Source organism: Lepidochelys kempii, chromosome 13 (genome assembly GCF_965140285.1).
Source record: "Lepidochelys kempii isolate rLepKem1 chromosome 13, rLepKem1.hap1, whole genome shotgun sequence".
Lineage (NCBI taxonomy): Eukaryota > Metazoa > Chordata > Testudines > Cheloniidae > Lepidochelys > Lepidochelys kempii.
This window is the reverse complement of record NC_136392.1, coordinates 7109241-7124778: the sequence shown is the minus strand read 5'-3', so window position 1 is coordinate 7124778 and position 15538 is coordinate 7109241. Positions and strand designations below refer to the sequence as shown.

Below are 15538 nucleotides of genomic sequence, written 5' to 3'. Positions count from 1 at the left end.
CAGTCTTGTCTCAGGGGTGCCATAGAGAATGGCCACTTATGCATGGGGCAGACATTGTAACTATCCATTAAAGTCCTGATTTATTCGAAGTAAAACATAAGGTAATTTAATGTAAATGATACATCATATTTTTTTCTAAATAACCCACCACTGCTTAGAAATCTCATGAAGAAAACCAAACAACTGACACAGCCTTGTACACCAGTTCCCTTGACCTTGTTTTTTTCCCCCTTCTTAGTAATTATTTTGGAAATGTCCCTATTCTTACCTCCATAAACAACCACCACCAAAGGAAAAAAAAGTTGAAAGTGGCGCATTATCTTTTAAATGACATATTTAGCCAGTTATTCAGACGATAATGAAGCCGCTTAATGAAGTCAATGTCCTTGAAAGTTCTTCATCAATTTTTTTCTCATCTGTCAGCATATCTACTTGCCGACACAATATTAATTAAACACAACATTTCCTGAAGTGTTGAAGTGAAGTCCCATCACTGATAATGAACAGGTTTAGGAAAGTCACATCCCAACAAAATTACTTTTTAAACCAGCCTTATTAAGCAGAAAATTAGACCTAAATCACCCTACAACAGCCTCATTAAAAGCCACTGATCCTTGGCTGCTTCTATGTTCTAACAACTTTAATTAGCAAACTGCTAGTCTATCTGCCATGATAAATGCTATTAATCTTACCTTTCATTTGCTTTCTCTTAACCTATCATTTGCCCACTTCGGGGAGACACATGCTTCCACCAGAATTAATTTTATTTTGTCTAACGTCCTTGCGAGGATGAAAAATGTTCTAGCTATGGGTTAAACATAGTGACCCTCATCTCCCCCGCAGCCTCCATCATCTGGGCCTCATGATTTGTAGTTCTCTTGGACGGTGGAAACAAAAATATGGTTGTGATGTTTCTTGGACTAGTAAGAATGTTTTCTAGCAGATACTTGGAACTTTAACTTGTCAGGCTGTGGTGGTAAAATAGTTACTACAGATCATTTCCCTAACTGTTACTATGTTTAAAGTTGGCAATTATAACGGATTCTGATTAAAACAAAATCTATCTGTGAAAGCTCTATCAGGGAAAACACTGGTTTAAAAATATCGCTGCACTTTTGAATTCTAGCTACCGAAGCTGTAACCTATAAGTATCTTTTATATCGTGTGACAGCTTCACGGCTTCTTTAATGCGTGTTCATAGAAGCTACACGACATAGCGGGACAAATAACATACCGTGTTAGGTCACTTTCACATTACATTAGTCATACGTACACATAGACTGGCGTACAGTACAATGTATTTCTGAAATGCATTATTGAGTACCATGCACTCAGATACAATCTTACATATGCAATGTGAGAGGCCTTTACTTTTCCAGTGTGTGATAGTGGTCTTAATCTAAATCAGGGCATTTTCAAGATGGCATTTTCACTGTTCAGTTGTGATAGATAAGGCTGCTTGATGTTCATACCATCTATCCCATCAGCCTCATATCACAACCCCAACAATCACCACGTACAGTAGCCTCTTCTCCAGCCTGACCTCTTGCACACCTGTGGTTTCCAAAAGGCTTTCGGTGTTCTTTGGATCTCTTTCCAGCACCAAAGCACCTGCTTAAATCCCAGTTGACTTCACTGGGACGTAAGGCATGGGCTTAAGCAGCCTTCCTGAACAGGGATGCTTTTCTGAGTCAGTCTCCAGTCAGTCCCTGGTCTGATTCCCTCTGCTACCAGACCTGCCTTAAAGTATGGAGGCTATACCAGCACAGCTATGTAGATGCAGCCTACACCAATGCAAGGGGTTCTTCCATCTGTGTAGAAACACCACCTCCCTGAGCGACGGTAGCTAGGTTGACAGCAGCATTCTTCGGTTGACTTAGCTGGCAAAGCTATGGCTCTCAGGGGGCTGTGGATTTTTCACACCCCTGCCTGCTGTCGCTATGTCAACCTAACTTTTAAGTGTTGACCAGGCCTTATAGTTGTCCTGGGCAGCATCACTTTCTCCCTGTGATAGTTTGCACCATGTCATTGAGTGTTGGCTGCAACTTTGCTTTATCATTTTACTGGTGCTTTCCATGTCATTCCATAGTTCTCTCTGCATTACGTGAAACATCTATACGGTGTTCTGTACAGTACGCTTTTCACCATATGTAACGGCTATAGAACTTCTTTGCAGTCCAGCTTCCAGTTTAGGAGGTAAACTTCTAGAAAGCTTGCAAGCACAGTTTAATTGAGTATCATACTAATCTCTTCATTATTTTCATATTTAGTTGTTATACTGTTTGCCCATGTTTATACACCTTTCCCCAGTTAGCTGCTTTAATGATAGCTGCTTTAAATTACACACCTTGCCAATGTTATTTTTAGTGCTGATGTGCTACTTTTTACTGGGTCCAGCTTACTGTAAACGGTGAGACAAAATAGTCTAAGATCTTACCTTAGGGCTTGGTCACACCATTAGACCCTTACTGATTTTATTGGACTACGACCCAGACCTGAAGTGGCTGAATCATAGGGAGAACACTGTTTATGCTCGATTTCGGAAACTATTCCTCTGTAACAAGTTCTTCTTTTTCTTAAAATATGGTTAATGTGGGGTGAAGAGCCATCTCCTAGGATTTCTTTGTATTACAAATTTTTCGAGCTAGCTTTCTTCTCACACAGGCACGAAAACATGCAACACATTCATTCATTCACATACTTGCCGAAACATAAATAAGTAAGTCCTCTATAAAATAACCAAGCTTTTTTTCTTACAGGAAGAGGAAGGGATTGTTATTTTTTTTTTCCTTTTTAAAATTCCTGGATGCTTTGATACTACGGTGATGGTTGCTATATAAATACCTAGACAGGTAAAGAGAAAGCTAGAAAACTGAACTGTGTTGAGCAAAAAAAAAGATTTAATATTAACAATAGATTTCTGTTGCACCACCAGATCTATTCATGCCTTGATTTAAATCTGATTTGGAGTTCTTCATATGCAGACTAGAGATGGGTTTAAATCAGAATCCTGGACTCAAAGGCCCACAAATTTTGGGGAAGTTTTGAAATCTGAGCCTGGATCTGAATTTTCACAGCTGGTCCAAACTAGCTCCCACATCCAAACGTTTGGGGAAGGTCAGATCTGGATTGAGATCCAAAACCAAAGCAAGTCCCTTCTCTGATTCAAACAACACTTGTCAGTCCAACAAATGGAGCAGTGTGGAGGGGGCAGTACAGGAAGCAGAGAGAAAATCAACAGAGAAGCATTTAGAAAATTGTTATCAAAGAGCATCAAGCTTTTCTGTTACTGGATTGGTTAAAAGCCCTCCTACGGCTGTGATGATATTCTTGACATCTCTACTATGTGAGACCACTTTCTGTGTTCTGAGCCTCACAGATGCAGTCCTTCCCATCTAAAGTAAATGGATAGGTTTTTTAGGTTGCAGTCTGAAATATGTAGGATTTAAGGGGAAATTATTAGCATTATAACTACACTAACATTAATGGGAATCACATGCCCCTACAAAGTAAATGCCCCACTATTGGTAAATGCTTTTTGTTATTCTTATGGCTGTACAAATAATCTTCCCCATTTGTAAAATGGGGATAATGTAAAGTGCTTTGAGATCTACTAATGAAAAGTGCTATATAAGAGCTAGGTATTACTATAATACACCCGGTGAAATTTTCCTTTTCATCTGTTTTGAAGAAAAATGTTCCCCGGGCCTTAGACAATGACTCTGAATTTCTCTCACCCAAAAGCAATTTTCAGATCATTTGTGAAAAGGCCTTTTAAATAAGGGAGTGTGTGTGTGTGTGGGGGGGGGGGGGGCGGGAGGCGGAATTGTTTCTTGCTTGCAGAAGTGAAGAAACTAAGGGTTTGTCTACACAAACACTGAGTTCATGGCAATCTGGGGTTGGAATCTACCCCGCAACTAGCCTGCCATGCATAATTGATCACCTGGACCCTGCTGATGTACACTAACAGTTTGCTAGTGTGCTTTAATCAACTCTCATTTCAAAGCAGGTTAGATCAAGGTGCACCAATCAACTGTTCGTGGGAGTTAGCAGAGTCCACATGGACATTTAGCATGTGGCAGGCTAGTGTGGGGTAATTCACACACCCCACCCCAGTTTGCCGTGAACTAAATGTTTGGTTAGATGCCTTAAAGGGTCAGGATCTAATTTGCTGAATGGTGCTCACATTGTCAGCAGGAAATCAGGAAATGCAGAAAATCTTGGGAAGAATGGGAGTCTAGTCGTTCAAATAGTGAGGAAATAGTTAAAAGAAAATTGCCTTTAAAATGTTGGCCCAAAAGGTAAATGCTATAGGCCTGACTCTCCTCTTGCACCATGTAAATCAGGAGTAACTCTATTAAACTCAATGGATTAATACTGTTGTAAAAGTAGTGTAACTCAGAGAAGGATAATGCCCCTGGAATGGAAACTACTGGCTGGCTGTGGAGTGAAAAAAAAAAAATCTATATATATAAAAATCCCACAGGATAAGAAATGGCAAAAAGGTGCAGGTTAGAAAAGAAAGGACAGACTATAGGGATGTGAATATGTAAATTAAAAAAGGATCCCACTTAGACATGCCTGAATAGTCTCTTTATAAGAGGAAAAGGACAAGGGGATTGGTAAACCAGTAATAGCACTGGCTCCTCCAACATGCCTCAGTCTTCATAAACTGAGGTGACTGACTTCATAAACTCTTCCTTCTGGGTTGAGTCGTGCCCAAGATGCAGACAGTGGCAAAGGAGAAGCCCACTGACAACATGTCAAAGGTTTATTAACATTGTGTCGTTTCACATTCACAATTTAGAATCTAGTTCGGAGCCTGTCACTTCCCACAGCGCAAGAACCAGAAGTGACGGAACACACAAACCCGGAAACCAATTAAAAAGATGCATTTTGCCCAAGCCTATTTTTACTTTCAGGCAGTTTAAAAATTCTGGCCCAAATCCTCTAGTGTGGCTCAGTTGTGGTCAATGCAAGACCCAATGCAAGGTCAATGCAAGAAAGACAACAGGTGGCTTCTTTAAACCACCTTTACACTCCTTTGATGGGGATGGTTGGGAACTGACTGGTCTCTGGGGCAAGTTCAAGCTGCCTCAGATCTGCTGAATTGGAATTCATTTGCAAATTGGATACTATTAATTTAGGCTTAAATAGAGACTTGGAGCGGCTAAGTCATTATGCAAGGTAGCCTGTTTCCTCTTGTTTTTTCCTACCCCCCCCCAAGATGTTCTGGTTTAACTTGGATTTTAACTTGAAGAGTGGTCAGTTTGGATGAGCTATTACCAGCAGGAGAGTGAGTTTGTGTGTGTATGGGGGTGGGGGGATGTGAGAACCTGGATTTGTGCAGGAAATAGCCCAGCTTGATTGTCATGCACATTGTGTAAAGAGTTGTCACTTTGGATGGGCTATCACCAGCAGGAGAGTGAATTTGTGTGGGGGGGTGGAGGGTGAGAAAACCTGGATTTGTGCTGGAAATCACTTTAGATAAGCTATTACCAGCAGGACAGTGGGGTGGGAATAGGTATTGTTTCATATTCTCTGTGTATATATAAAGCCTGCTGCAGTTTCCACGATATGCATCTGAGGAAGTGAGCTGTAGCTCACGAAAGCTTATGCTCTAATAAATTGGTTAGTCTCTAAGGTGCCACAAGTCCTCCTTTTCTTTTTTCAGATCTTTAAGGGGCTGTTCTAGCATCAGGGGATTACTGGGAAGCAGGAACCTAGCCACCTCCCTTCCCCCGGATGTCTTTGGTGCAACGGATGCCACACGGTGATGTGTGTGACACAGCACCAGTACAGCGGCTTTATTCTACCCAAGCAGAGAGGAAGAAATGATTGTCAGTGTCAATATTGTTGAAAAAGCAGTGTAATCTACTGATTACAGCAAACAGCTGCAAATCAACAAGGTCCTGGATTCAACTACTTTGAGCCACTCATTCATTCACTGTCAGTGTGTGGCTGCCGGTAGACTTCTTGATCTTCTTATGCCTCAAGCCCCCGTAGTCAGAAACTAAGTAAAAAACACTAGGACATTACTGAAACCCAGATAAGCTCTGCTTATCTAAGAAAAAGAAATGAGAAAAAAAATATATAAACATCTTTGAATTAACAGGGAGAAAGAACAACTATTCAACTACAAGTATTTCACATATTTAATCTTGAAAATCCTCCTTTCTGTAGTTTTGTTTCCATTTAAGCGTCAGATTGCGAACTCCTTACTCACCCTGAGACTGCTTGTGTGAGTAACCACTCACAACTGCAGGTGAAGAGATCACAGCCTGCTCCTTTTGTGCTATCCAGTTCCCATGAAAATCAAAAATAAGTAAAAGGAAAGTTGCCTTTCAAGAGATTTCTCCCTCCTCCTTCCCCAGCCTTGTTAATGAAATAAAACGTAAATGACTATTGAACCCCAGACCACTAAGAACGAAGGAAACATTCCATAAAGGTGTTCTATTGAAATTCACAGAAAAAAACTGTATATTTTTATGTACTGCGGCAAGCAAGTCTAGTGCTTCTCTTTATCAGGGTGGGCCTGATGGAAGATGTGAGTAGTACAGGAATGAACTTGCCCACATAGTGCATTCTCCTGGCACCTGTATTATTCCACAGCGTGCCATGTCTAATCACAAGAGAGAATATTAGAAGTAATAGAGCTCCTGTAACTAAAATGGTTTCTAGTCTCAAATCTTTTAGAAGCTGACTGAGGCAGCAAGGGGGAAAAAAGCCAAGGGGAAAAAACTAGTTATAAGTAAAATTGTATTTTCTTGGACACTGGAAAGTATGTAAACAAACCCAGAGGCCTCCAAGTCAGCAGCCATTTTAACATTTTGCAAGAGATTTTCATCTTTCCCCCCTACAGCCTCAGTTCTTTTGTAAATACTGAGCATGCCCACTATGGCTGTCACTTGTTTAGTTTACTTTACACTGAAGCTGCCAGGAGATAAGAAATATTTAAGGCAGTATAATTCTCAAATCGGTGGCATAAGGATTTTTCCAGGACATCTCTTGTGAATAGCACAATGCATTACACTGAATATTACTAAGTACTGAGTGACTCAAAAAAAAAATGACAGTTCAAATATTTGGATGCTGTCATTATGACAAATTACAACAAAAACCAACAATCCAAACCATACATTGATTTTTTTAAAATGAAGTCAAAATGATTAGAAATAGTTTCTTTCATCAAAGTCCATGTTTTCATTATATTGTCACATTGTGCAGGCTAGAGCAGTTTTGTAGTAATAGTCTGTAAGTATGTGCAATGTATTAATCTCTAGCATTATGAAATTATGTTATGCTAGATTAAATGTAATTCCATAATAGTCTAACACAAAACCAAACCTAAATGAAAAAGGCACAGTTCATGTGCCTATATAAGTTATAGATACAGGTCTCGCACATAGTTTCCTGTGTTTATAAAAGTGTTTGTGAATATATGTTTTATATTGTAACTGTGCACACATACATATTCTGTGTGTGTGTGTGTGTGAGTGAGTGAAAATATAGACAGATACGTACATACAGGTAAATTTATCTTTCCCCCCCCCCGCAACAACCGATTGGTCTGCCATTTACTGGAAGGCAAATAAAATGATAAATTTCCCTACTGGTATCACTAAAGAAGAGGAAAAATTTCTACAGAATATACAAAAGTTCAGCACTGGTAAATTCTTACAAACACCATTACTCTGATTACTGTTTCTGCAGAGATATGCCTGCCTCATTGTCATTTCTGATACTACATCAAGCAGAGGCTGGTGAGTTCCCAGTGGTGTTGTCGCCCAGACGAATATGACCTTTTTTGGGTGACCGCGTTCAGGTTCTGGTGGAGGTTTTTCCTTCTCCTTTGTGAACGTGTTAATAATATTAAAAATTATAGAGCCTAAGACGTTAAGCAAAGTTTAAAGCATGGAAATTAAACAGGCTTTTTTCATTAGCTTTGCAACTTTTGTGTCACTTGTAGTAAAAATGAAGGGGGTAAATATCTTTGGATGTGGCAAATTTTAAGCCACATAATGGTGGCGATAAAAATCCATAATGTCAGTTGCCTTGTGGCAATCAGCAAACATTTCGCATTATGCTTGCATCTTAGGGTTTGCGGCGAAAAAACAGATTTGCCTCTGTCTCATTAAAATAACGAATGCAGTCCGAATGGATCTGCAATGATTCACTGTACGTCACACTAAATCACGACGCTTTTTGGAACCAACTGACTATGGCCTCATTACTTTAGACAAAAGTGGGCTTGGAGGGAAACTTGTGGTGATGGTTTTTTGCTCAGCCATGTTTCTCTCTTTGAAATACTTAAGGCGAAAGAGCAGATAGATTTTCCCCATTGGTAGCTTATGGGGATTGGGCTGTATTAAATCTAAAATTCCGTTTTAATACAGATAGATGAACAAAACACTAATATTAGTGCAGGAGACTAGAGGTTAATCACACACACACACACACACACACACTATTCTTTTAAAGGGTAAAATTACTGAACATGATTCACTGTGATCAGAGATTTACAAGTGTAACTAACTTGTTTAAAGGATACAAAAATGGAATTTTGAATTATTCTGTAAATGTAATAATTTTGAATACTTGTTTGTTCTCATTCCACATTATGTACATCCTTAGATATTTGTGGATTATCTTGTGTTAGGCTTACATCTACCAGTTTCCATATCTTCCATAAAATGTAGCCGAATACTACAAACCAATTCTGTTGTCTGTCTACATAATTTATCTGTGCAAATAAAAACATGTTTTAGTTTCAAAATTAACATTTAAGAATGTAAGCATGCTGCTTTTATGAATTTGGAGAATAAATATTAAATCAAGTTTTACTGTTTGTAGAGTATATTAGGAATACTTTAAAGGTTAAATTGGATTACTTGAAAATTATCTGATATATCTATAAATATAGACAGAATTTTAGAAATCAGATTTTAAGAACTGGCATGTGTTTATACATTGTTAATACAAGTCCAGCTTTTTTTAATCAGGGGAAAGATTAACCACAGTCATGGTAAAAATCATATTTTGAAGATTACTCTAAGAGAATGGCAGAAATCTCAAATATAGATTTGAAAAAACTATACAGTAGTATATTTTTCCATGTTGCTGACTAATTACTTTTATAAACGTATGCCTCAATTTAGTGACAGAACACTGTACCTTGATACAAGTTGTTCTAGTTAATCGTAAGATATCTACAGTTTTTAAACTTGAGTAACACAGATTTCTAATTTAGTAGGAAAATATTTTGTTATATTTAAATAGGGAATTTTCTATTTCAGGTACAAGAAAAATGAGATGAGAATCATCCCAGGAATGTCTGGTTTAAAACATCACAAATCCCTCTTTCATTTCCCATTGAATAGGATACTGAAGGGGATTAAAGACATATCAAACAAATTTACATTATCAAAATTACTGTAATCAGAGTCTTTTCTGCATTAATAAGGATTTAATGAAACTTTTCTGCTTTGCAATACCAATCATAACTCTGTCAGAAGATAAACAGTAGAGTGAAAACAGATTTTTAATTAAAATTATTGTTTTGTGCATTGCATTGTTTTTAAAAAAATTGTGTTAACTTAGGATAAAACTGCTCTCTGGATGTTTCATATACTGTAAAATTACATGGTGGGCAACAAAGCACATGTATATTAGCTTTAATAATGCTATAAACCCAAGCCTTTTACATGTGGAATAATGTCAATGGAAATGTATTTGTAGATTCATGCAAATATTTGAACTTTTCCAAATCTACACCATCTTAACGCCAACTAAACAATCTTGTTTCATTTTGCAGAGATGCTAAATATTCTGTCCTGCTAAATACAAAACTCTGAAACCACAACATTAGTACTATAGCTTAGATGACTTAGTTCACAAAATAATGCAAATGCTTTGTAGGCTTCAGTTCATTAGTCTCTTTGGCACTGAATATTAATATGTACAGTATTTTACCCTAGTATCTCCTAGTGCTTTGCAGGATACAAAGTCTCTGTGCTAAGTATCCTACTGTTCACTATTTTTTTTTTTTGGCCTTCATAACACTGAATGCCTGGTTTTGGCCTTGTAATGTAGACTGAGTTACTTGAAATAGTCTGTGTTTTAGAAAGGGAGGCCAGGAACTTGCTATGCTGGGACTCTTTCCTTCCGAAGACTTAAATACCCCTCAGCCAGGACATGGTTGGCAATACCTGGCTTGCTTTAAGTATGTGGAAGCGGTGCACTGAGGCCTGCATCCACCAGTGGTCCTTGCTTTGTAACCAGGGTGCAGGCCTAAAACAGTAAAGGGATAAAGGCTGTATAAATGTCATGCTCTTTTTACAATAAATAGAGTCGCATCATGTTGCGGTCAGTTCACAATTTGAGTTCTGTAAAGCAATGGCACCAGTGCAATTAGTAGAAGTTTTGCTAATTACTTCAGTGGGAGCAGGATTGGGCCCTACATCCCTTGCTTCCTTATCAACATCACTTCTATTAAAAAAAACACCAAACCTTAAATCATAGAAATGTATACAAAAAGAATGGTTTCAGAGTAGCAGCCGTGTTAGTCTGTATTCGCAAAAAGAAAAGGAGGACTTGTGGCACCTTAGAGACGAACCAATTTATTTGAGCATGAGCTTTTGTGAACTACAGCTCGCTTCATCTTATGCTCAAATAAATTGGTTCGTCTCCAAGGTGCCACAAGTCCTCCTTTTCTTTTAACGAAAAGAATGACAACAAAGATCTAGAATTACAACTTAAAATGGGATATAACTGACTGCTTTGGGAATTCAGAGAAGCATGATCAACACTGCAGCACCTTCAAGATGCCTGGTTTCTAGCAGAAAACTGGATACTGATGATGGTTAAAGGGTAGTAAAAGGCTTCATTACCTTTACTACATTCTGTAAGTTGTAACAGACTGGGTTTCAAGCAAAAAGAATTAGAACTAGACCGCTGTACTCTGGACTCTCCATCTTCAAACCTGTTGCTTCCCCATATTTGGTTAATCAAGTTTTATCTTGTAATCTAAAGAACACTTCAGCCAAGATTTGACATTAGCAATGCAAATTGACAACTGTTCCTACTCACAGTTAATAAGATTATACTGATTAGAAAAACACTAATTTTGGTTAGTGACTAACATGACATATCTTACAAGCGACAGATACTTGAGAACCATTTCCCTCTTTGCCTGTCTTTCTAAAGGTGTTTCACACCAGCTGCTCTTAAAATTTGGAAAACTAAATGGAACTAGAAAACGATATTTTTTAATTAAAGCTGACATTCAGTGTGTTTTCTATTAAATTAAGTAGAACAATAATAAGATAATGATTCATACGCACAAGCTGCATTTTGGTATTATCTGAGCATACAAGACAATATTAAAATGAAGGCTAGGAAACATAAGAACAAGAGTATTTTAACAGAAAACAGGTTCTCAAAATTTCAAAATCCTCCTTTTGCACGCCCTAAAAATTGCTGAATGCCACAGATTTTATTCTCACCTGGAATATAAAACAGAATTTGAACTAAAAATTACATGAAAAGGGTGAAATCAAATGACAATCTGTAGGATGTTGTCAATTTACTGCAAGGTTAACTCTGAAGGTACTGTACCTGCAAATGCATATTCTCGCATTAGGTATTATTAGATAAGTCGGGACATAACCTGATTTCTTTCATCCAAAGTTAGGAATTATTGAGGCTTTAACAGCATTACAAATATAAGATATAAATTAAACTGAAGCAGACACCTTCTGGTTAACAAGAGAACAGAAAAAGGGTTCAATAATGTGTTGCTTCCAGTTGCTTGCCTGTTTAAAAGTTTGTAAGTACTGCAGACACAGTTAGATGGAAACAATTTATGCTAGTGCCTAGCTTTCAGATTATCCATTACATAGTTATGATTTACTCTGTTCTAGTTAAATGCTAGACTGGTTCTATATGCAGGAAAGTAAAAGGAAATAAATCGATTTTCTCTACTTCTAAATTATAAAGCTCACTTTTCTTGATGTATATTTTTATAGTTGTGTCTTAGAGGTTATTTTAACATTACTGTGGTGAATTCTACACTTGTTTTTGAATTTCCAGCTTTTAAAAAAGTACTTAGATACTGTAACCTTGCCACGTTTCTGTATTATTTCCTTTATCTTCTGTGTTTGAAATTCCATTTTTAATCCTGCTGGGTAGGAGAGCATTTAATTCAAAATTGGTTCTGAGCAGAGTTCTGAATGTCTCAAGGTCCCTTAGAAAGTGGATATTTTAATCTGAGGATGGATATGACAAAATAAGGAAACATTTTTCTACTGGAAAAGTGAGAGAAAAGTTATATCCAAAGTCACTGTTCTACAATACACCTTATATCCATGGAGACTTCCCTAAGGTATGCAGTTACAGAAGTCTTTTCTGTCATAATTATCAGAATAAGAAGCAATTATAAACCCCATCATTATTAATGATGGTCTCTGAATCAAACAAACTTGTTTTTAATATGAAACTTAAATACTTTATTCTACAGCTATTTTAATAGGAGTGGAAACTTAACTATTCTGCATTTAAATAACTCCAAATGCTCCATTTCCAGCGCTTTCAGCTAGAATTAATAAATGTTTATCATAAAATCATGCTTTAGTGTTAAAATTGAATCTTTGTTGAAAATCATTTCTGGCACTGACTGAGTCTGCAGAATTTAAAATGATCTCTTCATTTCCCAGTCATTTTTGCTTCAGCAGTGGTTCTTCTTGCCTTTAGTTTTGTCAGAAGTGTTTTAAACATACTTTTGAGTCTCATCTCTCTCTCTTTGTCCTGACACATAAAAAAAACAGATAAACTGGTCTTCTGGGAAAAAAAAACCACCAACAAGGAGGGATGAAGAAATAAAAATGGAAATGAGTAGAAACCAGTTTTAAGCATATGTCTGTACGAATGAGGCTTAATCACACACTTCATTTTGCAAATACAAAAAAGTCTTTTGGAAATGTATTAATTAAAAGTAAGTACTACAGACAAGCTGCTTTAGAGGGACTGCAGTCCTTTCCAAATTAGCATAACACTGGCGACAGCCATGGAAATTGGTTTAATAACCCTAAATAGTTACACCCCATTCCTAACACAAATGACCATGGACAGGTCTAGCCCCTCAGGCTGCTACTGTACCAGTTTACGTGGTCACTGACATTGGGTGGTGGGTATTCCTGTCTGAACACAAATCACAGAATGCATCTCCATTATTATTATAATATAATGATTTGTGAAGCATACAAGGCATCACAGCATTAAAAAAAATCCCAACAATTAAGGGACTAGCTACAGCGTTGACTTGGTAACTTGCACTAATGTGACATACACTTGGAGAGAGCTTTTGGTTTAGTGATCACAGTGGGCCAAGCTTCTGACATAATATGGGATTAGGATTTGCAGATACAATAGAGAACCAAGCAAACAGAATAGCAGTGATTTCAAACAATCCTTTATAGTCTTCTCTGGCAATTTTTATTTTGTTCTCAGCATTACACTCTTACAAAAATAACTGCCAAGGTATCCCCTTCTAATAAAGCTGCAGCTTTGAGGACAAAGTATTTGAGTCAAGTATCCAAATGCACAAACTCAAACCAACCTGTCCCCAGACTATTTCACTTTAAATGACAGGAGTAAATTACTCCCCCCGCTTCAAGATTTATGGGAAAAGTAAAAAAAAAAAAAAAAAAAAAAGTATATTGAAATGGAGTCATCCAATTTTTTTTTGAAAAACTGACTCACTCACCTAACTTGCACCAGTCTAATCCAAATGATGTTTCTTTACACCTTACATTGACCTCATCATTTATTTTGCTTAGACTGCAAACTGGTTCAGAGAGATGTAGGACAGAGTAAGTGGTTATTCACGTCTTTTATTCGTAATAAATACATTTAAATACGTTGAGTGATATTATGGTTTGTTTACCAAAGATGAGCAATGACTTTGGAAAAATCTGGAAAACCCAAACAAGTTGAGAAACAGGCAGAAAAGCAGGCAACAGTGTACAATCAAAAGACTTCTGTCAGCCCAAGAATGGGTTCTTAACTTGAAAAGAAACTCATAATTGTAAAGCTTCCGTGGTTTTACCGACACCACAAAAAACACCTGAGAGCTGATCAGATGGCATTTTAGTTTAATTCAGGGGCTCTATTAGATTAATTTCCCCCTTTTTTTGATGAGTGATTTTGCATTCTGAAAACATTGCATAGTTTTTACCCAGGTTGATCAATCCAAAGAAAACTCACTGAGATTTCCATTTGCAGATTTTCTTTCTGTGTATGGGTGTGTTTTAAAAACTTCGTTTAACCAGACCAAGCAACTTTGTGGGCCAAAGCAAGTTGATAGGCAAAAGTTATGCTCAAAGTTAATCCATTAACAGTCTGGGAAGAAAAGAAAATAAAAAACACTACAGAAAGTTGCAAGCAGCATGATTGCACTAAAAACCAGGGAGGGGTGGGGAGCATTTTACAGAATTTTTAGCTAAGTGAACTTTAAAACAGCAGGGTTGTTTAGTCCCAACAGCTTTCAAATATTTCCCAATGAGAGAGCAAATGAAATAGCAAAATACAAAAGAAAAAAAGAAACTTAACTGATGGTTGGAAGCCAGGGCTGATGGAGTGGAAAGAAAAGCTGACAGGCAAAAGAAATCAAGGCTTATCATTACAGTGTTTGCAGAGGGTGGAGGCTGTCCCAGGGAAGGCAGTGCATTTCTCAGGGCAGCTGGGCAGGGCTGTGCCAGAGAAGGGGTACACAGCTGACTGTCCGAAGGGGTTCAGTGTGGCGGGGAGAGGAGTGCCGAGGGGCTGCCCTTGGTTCAGATAGGCCACTAGCCGCCTCATCTCCTCCAGAGCCTGCGCCTGCATGAGGATGTAGTTCTTGGCCAGCAGCAGGGTGGCGATTTTGGAGAGTTTCCTCACCGAGGGGCTGTGGGCGTAGGGGATGACCGAGCGCAGCCCGTCCAGCGCGTCGTTCAGGTCGTGCATCCTCCGGCGCTCCCGGGCGTTGATGCTGAGCCGCAGCGAGCGCGGCTCTTTGGGCTTCTTCCCCAGGGCGCCCGCCTTGAGCTTGCCCTCCCGCTCGTACGCCGGGCTCCCCTTGGCCGGCTCGAAGGCGTCCTCCTCGTCCCCGCTCTGCTCGCCGCTGCTCTCCGCCAACTTGCCCAGCGGGGCGGGGCGGAAAGCCCCGCCGCCGCCCGCGTAGCCCCGCGGGCTCTCCGCCGCGCCGCGCCCCGGGCCGTAGGCGAAGGCGGACTGGCCGTAGCTCTGAGCCAGGGCCAGGTAGGGGTCGCCGCCCAGGGACTTCAGCTCGGCCATCGCCTTCTCGGGCAGGTCCCCGGAGCCCGGGAAGAGCTCGGCTCCCTGGGCGACACTCATGGGCGCACGGGGCACTTTGCCTGCGCCTTCCCCCCCGTCCCGCGCTGGGGTCTGCGCCCCTCCTGCGCCGCGCCGCGCCCCCCTCCTGCGCCCTGGTGGATCGCGGGGTCTGCGCCCCTGTCGGATCTCGGTCTGCGCCCCCCTGGGA

The 15538-nt window shown here is 39.3% G+C and overlaps 1 protein-coding gene across 1 annotated transcript; it reads right to left on the bottom strand.

Moving 5' to 3' along the window:
- Positions 1 to 14594: 14594 nt before the first annotated feature.
- Positions 14595 to 15330, bottom strand: BHLHE23 (basic helix-loop-helix family member e23). The gene has a single exon (XM_073309739.2). The coding sequence runs from the start codon at positions 15328 to 15330 to the stop codon at positions 14665 to 14667; it is 666 nt and encodes a 221-aa protein (XP_073165840.2). The 3' UTR covers positions 14595 to 14664.
- Positions 15331 to 15538: the final 208 nt, after the last annotated feature.